This window comes from Mastigoproctus giganteus, chromosome 8 (genome assembly GCF_048544385.1).
Source record: "Mastigoproctus giganteus isolate SK-2022 chromosome 8, ASM4854438v1, whole genome shotgun sequence".
NCBI lineage: Eukaryota > Metazoa > Arthropoda > Arachnida > Uropygi > Thelyphonidae > Mastigoproctus > Mastigoproctus giganteus.
Window position 1 is genome coordinate 149,598,853 of NC_143582.1, and position 13,679 is coordinate 149,612,531.

General features: G+C 38.8%; 1 protein-coding gene across 1 annotated transcript in view; it reads left to right on the plus strand.

Annotated features, from left to right (window-relative positions):
* Window positions 1–13,679, plus strand: part of PNPase (polyribonucleotide nucleotidyltransferase 1) — a 389,999-nt gene that overhangs the window by 293,704 nt on the left and 82,616 nt on the right. Inside the window, exon 18 of the mRNA XM_090380364.1 lies at window positions 7,608–7,691. Coding sequence (XP_090236490.1) covers window positions 7,608–7,691 — 84 coding nt within the window. The remainder of the gene's footprint in view (window positions 1–7,607; window positions 7,692–13,679) is intronic.

Here is a 13,679-nt window from a genome sequence, read left to right on the forward strand (position 1 = left end):
TGGACCTAACTACTAAACGAAACTGTTAGGTATTTCTTTTGGTCTGGATGCACCTTGAAAAAATTACTGAAACATTAAAGGCGCCATGAACCGAGAAACTTTGGGAACCTCTGACATAAAATACACGATGAAGAAATTACTATTGCGGAAATATTTGAATAGTGTTGACTTTCTCTTTTCATCAATCAATTTCCGATAGCTGACAACAATCTTCTCTGGGCCCTGGCAAAATAAATATTGCAGAGAACATCAAACCTTTTGTTTGAGGTTCTATGCGATACGAAAGATTTCATCTAATTCTTTTACCATTATCTCCTTCGCGGTAACATTTTCATCTGGCTCATTTAAAAATTTGAATTTTTAAATGCAAGTCTGCATTGACTTTATTAGCAGGAGATAAAAAAGTCTTCTTCCGATGGTTGATGGAACACACTGAGGCGGGCAGCAGGCAAACGTTTCTTTATTGACCATACGACTCGTGGTAAGCTTAACGCGCGATTCAAATCTTTTTCAACTATCGCATAAAAAAAAAGATCGCGTTAACTGGAAATTTTCATCGTGTAAAGTGAAAAGTGGTATCAATTTTCAAATAGTGTTAACTGAATATCGCGTTAATTAAACGCGCGTTATGCAAGGCCTAGCTGTATATCATTGACAAAACCCCATGACCTGCCTTGGCAGCCTGTCTGCATTGCTCAGAAAACTTCGTATCTGACTGCACAATTACTCCAAGGTCTTTTTCATTTTCTACCACCTTAAGTGTAGTACCACACAGTTGGTACATTTCTCTGGAGTTATTTCTACCCATATGCAGTACTTTGCATTTGTAAAGGTTAAACTTCAGTTGCCACTTCTCAGCCCATCTCCCAAATTTTCTAGATCCTGTTGCAGTAGCATACTGCCATTACTGTCATTAACAACCCTGCCACCCTTTGTATCATCTGCAAACTTCGACACTAAGCCTGATATACCTTCATCAATATTATTGATAAATATACAAAACAACAGTGGACCCAACACCGAACCCTGTGGGACTCCACTAATAACATTAGTCCACGAAGAGCAGCACCCATTGATTACCACCCTCTGTCTTCTCCCACTTAACCATCCTTTTATCCATTGTAGCAACTTACCCTTAATACCATTGTGCTCCAATTTGTACAGTAGTCTTCCATGCGCAACAGTGTTGAAAGCTTTCCTGAAATCCAAATATATGATATCAAAATTATTTTTTGCATCCAGTTCCTTAGTAACCACATCATAATATCCTATAAAATTTATCAGACAAGACTTTCCCTTAAAAAACCCAAGCCGTGTCTGAATTATTGCTGCAATCTTGTTTAGATGATCCTGCAATACATCTTTAACCAGTGACTTCATTATTTTACCTGGAACAGAAGTTAAACTAAGTGGTCTGTAATTACTCATGTCACCCTTCAATCCCCCTTTGTGAATTGGGGGATACATTTGCACATCTCCAGTCTTTGGGGACCTCCCTTGAGTCCAAGGATGCTCTCATAATTATGGCTGAGGGTTTGCTTAGTTGCTTTGCTGCCTCCTTTAATATAACTGGATAGATCCCATCCACCCCAGGTGGCTTTCTTATGTTTAACTTCAACAATTTCTCCTCCACTTTGCTCTCAGTTATTACAAAATCATTAAGCACCCTGCTACAATTTGATAATCTTCTGCCATTTTCAAACCTTAATAACTCCTCACGTGTGAATGTAGATGCAAAATACTCATTCGGTTTGTTTGCTATCTTAGTAGGATCATCAACAGTCGAACCATCGATGTCAAGTGGACCAATCATATTCATCCCCTTCCTTTTAGAGTTTATATAAGTAAAGAAATCCTTGCTGTTTTTCTTAGCATCTTTTGCCAAGGATTTCTCGTAATCTGCTTTCGCCTGCCTAACCTCCTTTGTGACCTGATTACAGACTAGCTTATATCTGCCATAGGCTTCTGAGTCGCTTGATAATTTATATGCATCCCATGATTTTTCTTCTGTGTTACGAGTCTCATTAGTTCATTTGATAACCATTTAGGCCTAAAACTTGAACAATATTTCTTAATAGGTATGAAACTTTTAGTAGCATCCACAATTAATTCCTTGAATACACTTATGCAGCATTAGCCAAAAAAAACCAAAAAAAGCACACTTCCATTTCACCCCTCTGTTCGTTCGAAATACCTGTCCAGCTGAGCCTTAAATTTATTTAGGCTATCAACTCCTACAACAAGGAATGGAAGTCTGTTCCACCAACCAACTACCCGCTGACTAAAGGCAAATTTCCTCACAGCTATCCTACATCTGTCTTTCCTCAATCTGAATTTATGCCCTCTCAGATGATTATTCTGAGCAAGAGGAAGAATCCCATTAGCATTGAGCATGCTCAAACCATTCAAGGCTTTATACATCTCTATCAGATCACCTCGCTAGTGCCTAGTCTCCAGATGTAATTTGCAAAACTTAAGCCTTTCTTCGTAAGAGCAACCCTTTGTTCCATTCACTAATCATGTTGCCCTTCTCTGTACTCGTTCCAGCAGCTCTACATCCCTCTTGAAATGAGGCCTCCAGACCTGTATACAGTACTCAAGGTGTGGCCTGACCATTGCCTTATACAAGGGAATAATCGCCTCCTTAACCCTTCTAGAAAAATTCCTGTATATCATTGACAAGACACCGGTGCAGACAGGTTACTCTTGCAGCCCGTCTGCACTACTCAGAGAACTTCATATCTCCCTGCACAATTACCCCCAGGTCCTTTTCATTCTCTACCAATGTCAGTGTAGTACCACAGAGTTGATACATTGCTCTGGGGTTGCTGTTTTCCATATGTAGTACTTTACATTTGTCAATGTTAAACTTCATTTGCCACCTCTCGGCCCATCGGCTCAACCTTTCCAGATCCTGTTGCGGCAGCATAGCGTCAGTAGTGTCCTTAACAAGCCTGCCAACCTTTGTATCATCTGCAAACTTGGACATTAAGTTTGATATACAATCATCAATATCATTTATAAATACAGAAAACAATAATGGATCCAACACTGAATCCTGAGGGACACCACTAATAAAATTAGTCCACGATGAGCAGTGTCCATTGATTACCACTCTCTGTCTTCTCCCCCTCAACCATCCCTTTATCCATAGCAGCAATTTGCCTCCAATGCCACACTGCTCTAATTTGTGCAGCAGTCTTCTATGTGCAACAGTATCAAAAGCCTTTCTATGATCCAAATATATAATATCAAAGTTATTCCCTGCATCCAAGTTCTTTTGTGACTGCATCATCGTATCCAATCAAATTGGTCAGGAAAGACCTTCCCTTAACAAAACCATGCTATGTCTGAGCTATAACTGAATTCATGTCAAGATGATCCTGCAGTGCTTCTTTAACCAGGAAAGACCTTCCCTTAACAAAACCATGCTATGTCTGAGCTATAACTGAATTCTTGTCAAGATGATCCTGCAGTACTTCTTTAACCAGTGCCTCCATTAATTTTCCTAGAACCAAAGTTAAACTAACAGGTCTATAATTACTTGTGTCAGCCTTTGATCCTCCTTTGTGAATTGGGGTCACATTTGCACATCTCCTGTCTATGGGTACCTCCCCTGAGTCCAAGGAAGCTCTCATAATTATGGCTAAGGGTTTGCTTACTTCCTTTTCTGCCTCCTTTAATATAACTGGATAGATCCCGTCCACTCTGGGTGCCTTTTTTATGTTTATCTTCAACAGTTTCTCCTCCAATTTCCTCTCAGTTATTACAAGATTCTCTAGCTTACTGCGAGAGTTGAATACACCTCTGGCATTCCCCTCGCTGAATAACTCCTCATGTGTGAATGTCGATGCAAAATATTCATTTAGTTTGTTAGCTACCTGAGCAGGATCATCAACAGCTGAACCATCGATATCAAGTGGACCAATCTGATTCATCCCCTTCCTTCTAGAGTTTACATAAGTAAAGAACTCTTTGTTGTTTTTCTTTGCATCCTTTGCCAAAGATTTCTCGTAATCTGCCTTCGCCTGCCTAACCTCCTCCTTTGTAACTTGATTACAGATCAGGTTATATCTATCATTGGCTTCTGTGTCACATGTTAATTTATATGTATCTCATGCATTTTTCTTCTCTGCCACATATCTCATTAGTTCATCTGACATCCATTTAGGCCTAAACCTTGAACAATATTTCTTATTTGGTATGTAAAGCCTAGTAGCTTCCAAGATTAATCCTTTGATTGGTTCCCATTTTGAATTTGCTGTTGGTAACATCATCAGTTGGTCCCACAGTATAGAATTTAAATACTGTCTCTGACCTCCGAAATTGCCTTTACGAAAGCAAAAACCCTTCCCTTTACCCCTGATGGTAGTTACCTCTTTGAGTAAATCCCACTTCAGCACACTGTGATCACTGCCACCTAATAGTTCCTTTATGTGCAGATTCTTAATGCATGAAGAATCACTACTGATAATCAGATCAAGAGTATTACTCCTTCTAGTTGCCTCCCAAACATGCTGATGTAGAAAACAATCATCCAATAAATCCACAAAAGCCTTGCTAGCGTGTGAGTGACCAACCCACAAATTCCAGTCAATATCTGGGAAATTAAAATCCCCCATTATAAGACTCTCTGATTACTGGCCCACTCTATTTCCCTGTACAGTTTTTTATTATACTCATCAGAGTCATTAGGCCTATAGCACACACATACTCTCGTTTTTCCTTTCCCAGTGCTCATGTCACACCAAACTGACTCGACACTGCAGTGTCCAGCGATGTTGACTGGCTTCACTTCCTTGAATTTTATGTGTTTCTTAACTAATAGCATAACCCCCTCCTTCCTTCCTATCCTGTCTATCCTTTCTGTACACATTGTACTCCCCAAATTCCAGTTCTGCATTCCTTATATCTGTGTGACACCACATCTCTGATATCCCAACAATATCTGCCTTTGATGTTTTGAGCAATATTCATGTTGCTTTGATGTTCTGCCTCAAATTCATCAATTTTATTTACCGAACTCCTAGCATTGGTGTACACGTAAGTATACATGCATCTGTTCCTATTCTTAGCTACACTAACACAACCCATGTGTTTACTTGTGCCACAATGACTCCCAGAAGTCTCTGAAATATCCTGCATCTTGTTTTCCAGGCTGCTGCTCATTCCAATAGAAGCAGTGCAAGAATCACTTTCACCTCTGCCAGTGGCTACTGTTAATCTATTAGTCCTTGTATCCCCTTGTATAGTTATATTTTTATAACTCTAAATAAAATTTATCTGTTTGTTCCTCTTTTTCATCTTCTGGAGCATAAATTCCAATTATACATAAATAAGCTCTGTATTTTGCTTTTCCGTTTCTGATCTATTAATATTGCTATCACCTCCACTAGCTCCTTCCTTTTGATCTACTCCACTCTATATCATTGTATAAGAATCATAATCTTTCGTACCTTTTAATTTTTTGTTTCTGTTATTACTGCTATATTTACTTTCTTCTGTTTTAAAATTTTTAAGCAGTTCGACTTCTTTATATCCTAATCCTCCTGTTATGTTCCATGTTACAATATTTAAAATGTCCGTTATTCCTTTTCGTTTCCTTTTTCCAGTCCGAGTCGCATCCCTTTGTCCATCTGGTTTTCCTCTTTGAGCTTTATGAATTTTTATTTTTTTTACATGGGGAGGGAACCAGCGTCCCACACAACCCCCCAACCTGGAGGACCAGTATGTTACTCTTCGTCTGATCCCTACCCTTTGACTTGCCTAGATAGGGTGGCCCTACCGGTAGTCTAGCTACCACCAGCATAGCTCTCTGGGTCATCGGGATACCCAAGCCTCCTCACCGTGACAAGGTGGTAACATTTTGGGGAGGAATGTTACCACCTTGTAATAAATAAATAATTTTTTTTTTTTGTCTTCCTACTGAAGGGAACATTAATTGCGGGAAGGGATCCAACCATAAGAATAAAGTGTTAAAGTAAGAACCCTGAAAGGAAATCTACCTTTCTTTATTTATTATATATATTAATTAGTAACAAACTCTACTAACTTCTGCAACTGCTTCGTCACTGGTGCTCACTGTCTGACAAGTCAAACAGTGGCATGAGGCTGAGAGCTCAATAAAGGAGAAAGTAAATGTGTTGGAGTAACTAGGCATGTTTGGACTTTGGTCCAGTTAATGCATTTCCTATGCAGTTTGGTTTGAAATGATATTGATGGATATCCAGTTTTATTTTTCAGTGCTCTCTGCAGGTGATGGTAGCCAGCTCTCTGTCCTCTAACTTCTCCATTAATGCTGGTGTTTCCCAAGGTTCAATTCTTTCTCCCATTCGTTTCCTCTTGAAAATTAACAATCTCCTTCCACTTGTGGGAAATTCTTAGTTTTGCTAATGATTTCACTCTACATTCCACCTTCCAGTGTGAGAGATTTTGCCCTACACAAACTTCTTGAATATCCACCACCAATTCCTTAAATGACAATATCCAGGAAATTCTTCAGTGGAGCAAAGAGTTAGTTAACTCTAATCCTCCTAAAACTCAGTCCTGTTTTATTTCTTGATTGTTGTTGTTGTTGTTTGTTTGGTTTTTAGGAGCATTAGCAACTAAGGCCATATTGCTCCGGGGATATGCGGTGGTCATTCCCTGACCTTTCCGCATCCTCCATATTTGGTGGTGACGGGCTCGAACCCCAGTCTAATCAAGAAGCGTGTGCTATGCACTGCTGCTGCTGCCCACCTGGCTACGGAGGCCCCTTTATTTCTTGAAAAAAAGAGTCTGTTGCTCTTATGCTCATTGTCTTCAATGACATTCAGGTTTCTAGAAAAGATCGCATATCTCTGTTAGGGATTAACTTTTATTCTAATTGCTCTTGGCATGAGCACATCACAAATATTGCTTCCTCTGCATCAAAAAAAGACTGTTTTATTTTTTGCTCTCAGTGTTACTCTTCTAAACAACTACAAAAAAAAAAATACGCAGCTGACTCCATTCAAAAGAGGGCAGTCAGATTAATTAATGCCCCATCTCTTATGGAGTTTCTTCATCTCTGTTTCAAAGATATTTAGTTTCTGCTTTTCTATAGTATTTCCATGGGTGCTGTTCGTCTGAATTGGCATCGGTAATTTACCCACTGTCTTCTGAATCAATCCAAAAATTTATCGGTCAGCATTCATTCACTGTTCAACTCTGAACTCACAGAACCAACTTTCTCTCTTCCTCATTTATCTCCTCTACTTCTGCTTTCTGGAACAAGCTTTCTTCAAATGTATTTCCCAAAAATTACAATCTAGAGAAATTCAAGACCAATACAACAAATATCTTCTGTCTTCACAGCCTTCAGCCCATCAGGTACTAATTACTGTAGATTGGAATACCTTTCGTGTTTGGAATTTTAAATTTAAAAAAGAACAAATGAATTGGGCTAAAACCATTTTAACTTTTTCATATTTGGTTATTATATCCATGTGAGAGAATATGCATGTATTGACAACTTAAGTTATAACTGATCCTCAATGAGAATTATATTTCATTATGTTTTAAAGGCTATCTAAACAGTTGTTAAATTTAGTATTATTATTTTATTTATTTTTTTTTTTTGTTTATAGAGGGAAAGTCAAAGATAATAGACATCATGAATAAAACTATCAGCAAACCAAGGGAGGAGGAGAAAGACAATTGGCCTGTATCAGGTAATTTATTGTTTTTGATGAAATTAGTAATATATACACTGTTTTGAAATAATACTTACAGATCATTAAGCACGTATCTAGTTCAGCCCCAAGTGATAGCGACAAGCGATTTGCTCTGCGCTATATATAGTGCTCTTTCCAAGCGATCAAGTTTCATTTCTTTTCTAGTATCTTTTTGTCTTTGTTTATCAAGTTGTTTGTTTGTTATTTGATTTTTAGGAGCATTAGCAACTAAGGCCATATTGCTCCGGGATATGGTGGTCATTCCCTGACCTTTCCGCATCCTCCGTATTTGGTGGTGATGGGCTCGAACCCCGGTCTAATCAAGGAGCGTGTGCTACGCACTGCTGCTCCTTCCCACCTGGCTACGGAGGTGCCGTTTATCAAGTGGTTCTGTTCTTAAAGTGCTAAAGTAAGAACCCTGAAAGGAAATCTACCTTTCTTTATTTATTATATATATTAATTACTAACAAACTCTACTAATTTCTACAACTACTTGGTCACTGGTGGTACTGCTCCTACCTCTCCTCAGTGGGGCTAGTAACCTAGGAGAAGAAACTCACTTTCTCAGGGCTAAAAGGAGCAGCGATGAATATCAACAGATGTGCCACTTATCGATCCCTTGATCCAGATCCATCAACCAGAGATGATATAATACAAAGTGCAAAGAGGCAGAAAAAAGAAGGAACTGAAAACCCTGCACTCCTTGACAGACAACCAGTTGAGTAAGCTGTCCCCATTTTTAATTCAGAAATGTCTAGAAAATGTGGCTAGCCCTCCAAAAATGGTCTGAAGACCCCTCTGCAAACAACTTTAGAAGCAGTCACTGCCCTAGTCATGACAGACAACCGGTTGAGTAAGTTGCCCCCATTTTTAATTCAGAAATGTCTATAAAATGTGGCTAGCCCTCCAAAAATGAAGACCCTTCTGCAAACAACTTTAGAAGTAATCACTGCCCGAGTCATGGTCAGATAGCAATCACAGTTGTTTCTTTATACCTTTTTCACAATCATTCATACACTTTTGCTGATTGGGCTGATTTGGTTACTCAGCTGCCACAACCTTTTTGTATCTTGGGTGACTGGAATGAGCATCACCCCCTAGGGAGTCCCTTACGTCTTGATAAGAGAGGTCAGTTTGAAAAATTTCTTGAAAGGCACAACTCAACATTGTTAAACAATGGCAGTCATGCATGCATCTTTTCTCAAGGTCGACTTCTGCAATTGACCTTTATTATTATTATATATTGTTATCCACCAGTGAATAACACTGTTTCCGCCTTTAGTGCCATCGAGCTCAAGACAAAAGAAAATGACTTTTCTCAACCCAAGAGATTGAAAACAACCCCTCAAGAGGAGATACCAGCATCCCTAATTCTGCACTCTCTAACAGACCAGTCCCCAAGTAAATTATCTCCATTCCTAGTGCAGAAATGCATTGAGTCTACTGCAGGTTCACCGAAATCACTAAAGGGACTCCAGTCTGGGGATCTTCTGTAGAGACCATAAAATGCCAACATTCTGCAAAGCTATTAAAGCTGACTGCTTTTGGCGGACAACCAATAAAAGTTACTGCTCATGCCACTAGGAACACCTCAAAGGGAGTAATTGCAGATTGGGATTTATTAACTGTATTGGAGGAGGAAAGTGTTAAAGAGCTATGTGAACAAAAAGTTCCAACTAGGAGCATAATTCTCACTTTTAGTTCTCCTGTCCTACCAACATCTGTCAAAGCAGGCTATCTCCATTGCTGTTTTTGTCCTTACATCTCAAACTCTATCAGGTGTTACAAGTGCTAAGAATATGGACACTCCCAAACTGCATGTCGAGATGAGGCAGTATGCTCTAATTGTGGATCAGAGGAACACAATCAATCTGATTGCACTGCTACCACTCCTCAAGATAATCACCCGGCATTCTCCAAAATATGTGAACTATGGAAGCAAGGGAAAAAAATTCAAAAATATAAAGTGGAGAACAAAGTCACATAATCAAATCCACAAGTGTGTCCTACCATTAAAAATGAAACTATCTTTAGAGAGATAGGAGTACTGATTTGCCAGCCCGTGGAAGGGTGACAGTTCTTGTTAGAAACAACATTCCATCCAGACATGTTGCACTTCAGACTCCTTTTGAAGTAGTGGCAGTGCACACTATAATTGGTATTACTCGTACAATAGCATCTATATATATTATCCTCTTAATTTCTCGTTTTCCTCAGATGACTTAGAATATCTAATAGACCAGTTACCATCTCTGTTTTGTTTTCTCAGAGACTTCAATTCTCATCATCCACTATGGGGGTCTCCAACAATTGACAAGAGAGTTTAAACTAATAGAATTGCTTCTTAATAAACTTACCCTCTTGAACACTGGTGAGTCTACCTATATTCATTTTTCTACAGGATCCGTGAGTGCAATAGACCTTTCAATTTGTTTTCACTCCATAATATACCAATACAAAATGGTCTGTTCTTGATAATCCACTAAATAATGATCACCTACTGATTCACTGCATTGCCCACTTGGAAATTTCATAGGGCACATTGGAATGAATATGCCTCTCATGTCCAGTTTGATGATGAAATAGTCAAATCTCAGGCCATCTCACTGATCATATAACTAATCAGACATTACAAACTGCTCCCTGTGCAATACCAAAATCTGTGCTAGGAAGACGCAAACACAGTAATTATTGATGGAATTGGGAGTATACACATGCCAAACAGGAAAAAAATAGAGCTTGGAATTTATTTTGTAAATTCCCCACAACCTAATTAACTTTAAAAGACTGAAAGCCAAGTTCCCCCAAATAAGAAAAAAAGCAAAAAGATACCTGCATTAGCTTTTCCTCAAGTATAAAAAAGGACACAGACATCAGACTCGTCTTGAGGAAAATGCAAACACTTAATGACAAATATATGCAGTCCCCAGCTTCAGTACTAAACTGGGAATGGAAGGAGTTGTCCTCTCTGGGAGAAATAGCAAATGCCTTAGCCAAATCATTTGCCAGTATATTGGCAGTATCCACCTACAACCCAGTTTTTCAGCAAATCAAAGAATCTGCAGAACAGCATAAGATCACAATTTTTCTACAATAGTTTCACACCCATATAACCAGCCATTCACAGAACTCTCAATAGAACATCCAGTAGTGCTGCTGGTCCAGATGGAATCTATTAAATAATGTTAAAGCAACTAAACAACAGAGCAAAAAGAACATTGTCAATATGGTACAATTGAACATTCTTAGAAAATACTTACCCAAACTCCTGGCATCACTCAATTGTCCTAGCCTTCCCAAAGGCAAGAAAAGATCATACCTTTCCATGTAACTACAGGCTGATTTCTCTGACTAGCTGTTTAGGCAAAGTCCTGGAAAACATGGTTCCTAGAAACTTACAACTTGTTAAACATTAACCAGTACAGGTTTCGAAAAAATTGGTCCATGTTAGATGTGATGATAAAAGCAGAAGCAAACATCCATAATGCCTTCGTAAAGGGACAACATCTGATGATTAATCTCAATATCAAGAAAGCCTTTGACAATACCTGGTGACATGGTATTCTTCAAGATCTTCATTCTTTTGGCTTGAGAGGTCATTTACCCCAATATAAAAAACTTCCTACACCACAGAACATTTCAGGTTATATACATGAACAGTTTTATCCAAATCATTTGAACAAGAGGAGGGTGTACTGCAGGGTTCCATTCTCAGTTCAACATTATTTATAATAAGAATTACAAAAATGACACAGGATGTACCAAATATGGTAGAATCATGTGTGTTTGCTGATGACTTCATTATCTCCTGTCAGTCCCAAACAATGAATACCACTGAAAGGCAATTTAAAATTTCCATAGCTAAAATCTTAAACACTACGGAATGGTTATTCCCTAGCCGAAAAGTAATCCCTTTCAGTTCATTTCTATAAAAAATGCAAACTACATCCAGATCCAGAAATATATTTAAAAACAGCTTGATTCCTGTTACCAACTTCCGTCTATTGGAGTTATATTTAAATAATAAACTTAATTTTACTACTCACATAGCTTATCTTCCGACAACTTTCCTTAAAAAACTGAGCATCCTAAGAGCCATCTCTGCTATGTCCTGGGGTGGTGATAGAAGCTGCCTTCTACATATCTGTAGAACCTTAATAAGATCATGCTTGGATTATGGAACACCTGCCTACAATTGTGCTAGGAAAAATTCTCTATTACATCTGAACTCCATCCGGCATAGTGCCCTTAGGATAGCTGTGGGAACCTTCAGAACATCTCCAGTCTACAGCCTATATATTGAGGCAAATCCCCTCTACATCTCAGGTGAAAATCCTTATTGTGTAACTATGCAACAAAGATTAAAAGTATTCCATCCCACTCCAGCTAGCAGTATCTGTTGACTCTTAGTATACTATGCTATACCAAAATAAACCTAATGAAAACTGCCCTGCAAGAGCTCATGCTCAGTTGGGACATTAACTTCCAGAATATCTTCCAAGACAATGCTACTCCTGAACTTCCCTGGATTCAGTTCTCACCTCTTTGTGACAATTCCTTTATAAGATGGGTAAAATCATTCCTGGCAAACACCAAGTTTCAGCAGCTACATAAAACTATATTCAGCATAAAGCTACATTCAACAGCTACCTTCCTTGGAAAACTCAGAGAAAGTACCTATCTATACGGTACTTTCTCTATGCTCCAAAACAGATTCAGCTGTAGGTTTTGCAGCAGTCTCTTCAGCCTTCTCAGTAGCTGAATGCAGTATCTATACTGCAGAATTGTTCGCAATAAAACTAGCTTTAAATAACATAAACAACCACCATATCAAGCAATCTCTGATATATACAGACTCCTTAAGTGCAATCACTGCCATTTAATCTACTTTTTCTCTCTCTCATTTCATTCTTAAAGAGATCCAATCTAAATTGTCACTATGAAACAGCCAACCAGAAGGTTACCTTCTACTGGATCCCCAGTCTTGTCATTATCCTAAGTAATGAATGTGCGGATGCTAAACATCCCGACACTGGATCTTTCTGTCAACTGAAAGTTCCTTATACCGATTATAAATCGATTTTTAAAACATGTAGGAAACAGTGGTCTCAACTCTGCCAAACTCAAATCAGTAATAAACTGCTGCAGATAAAAAAAGAGCCACAGCTGTAGGTATCTAGTTTCAGGAGAAACAGGCGAGAAGTATTTCTAACAAGACTCTGCATTGGCCATTCCCATCCAACTCATCTGTATTTGCTTGTGAGAGAGAACCCTCCTCAGTGTGTATTTTGCCAGTCACAGCTAACAAAAAAGCATATTCTCACTGAATGTCCCTAACAATCAACTATCCTAAAATCCAGCTTTAGCTCCCTATCCAACTTGCAGAAACCTTTAACTTTATCACATATTCTTGACAGTGATGCTAATTTTGAAAAAACTGTTTAACTATTTGAAACCATAAATTTGTATAATTGTGTCTGATCATTATAACATGTAGAATTATTCATAAGAAAACCATGAACAGGTGCAATATAGCCCAAAAGGCCCTTGTGCCAAAACACCCAAATACAGTAAACCCCCACTATTCGCGGTATCTGTATTCGCGGTCGCTGATTCAATATAAAATGAAACCTAAAAAAAAAAAAAATGTGAATTTTAAAGTGCCATGAACATTTTCCGAGGCGCCTCCGTAGCCAGGTGGGAAGGAGCAGCAGTGCATAGCACACGCTTCTTGATTAGACCGGGGTTCGAGCCCGTCACCACCAAATACGGAGGATGCGGAAAGGTCAGGGAATGACCACTGCATATCCCGGAGCAATATGGCCTTAGTTGCTAATGCTCCTAAAAAAAAAAAACCAAATAACAAACGAACATTTTCCGCCATAAAAAACATGGGCGTGGCTAAAATTATCTTTCCCAGTCAAAACAGCGCTCAGTGGGTGGGGGGAGAGGGGTGACAAAATCGCGAGCATGGATGTTTCTCGC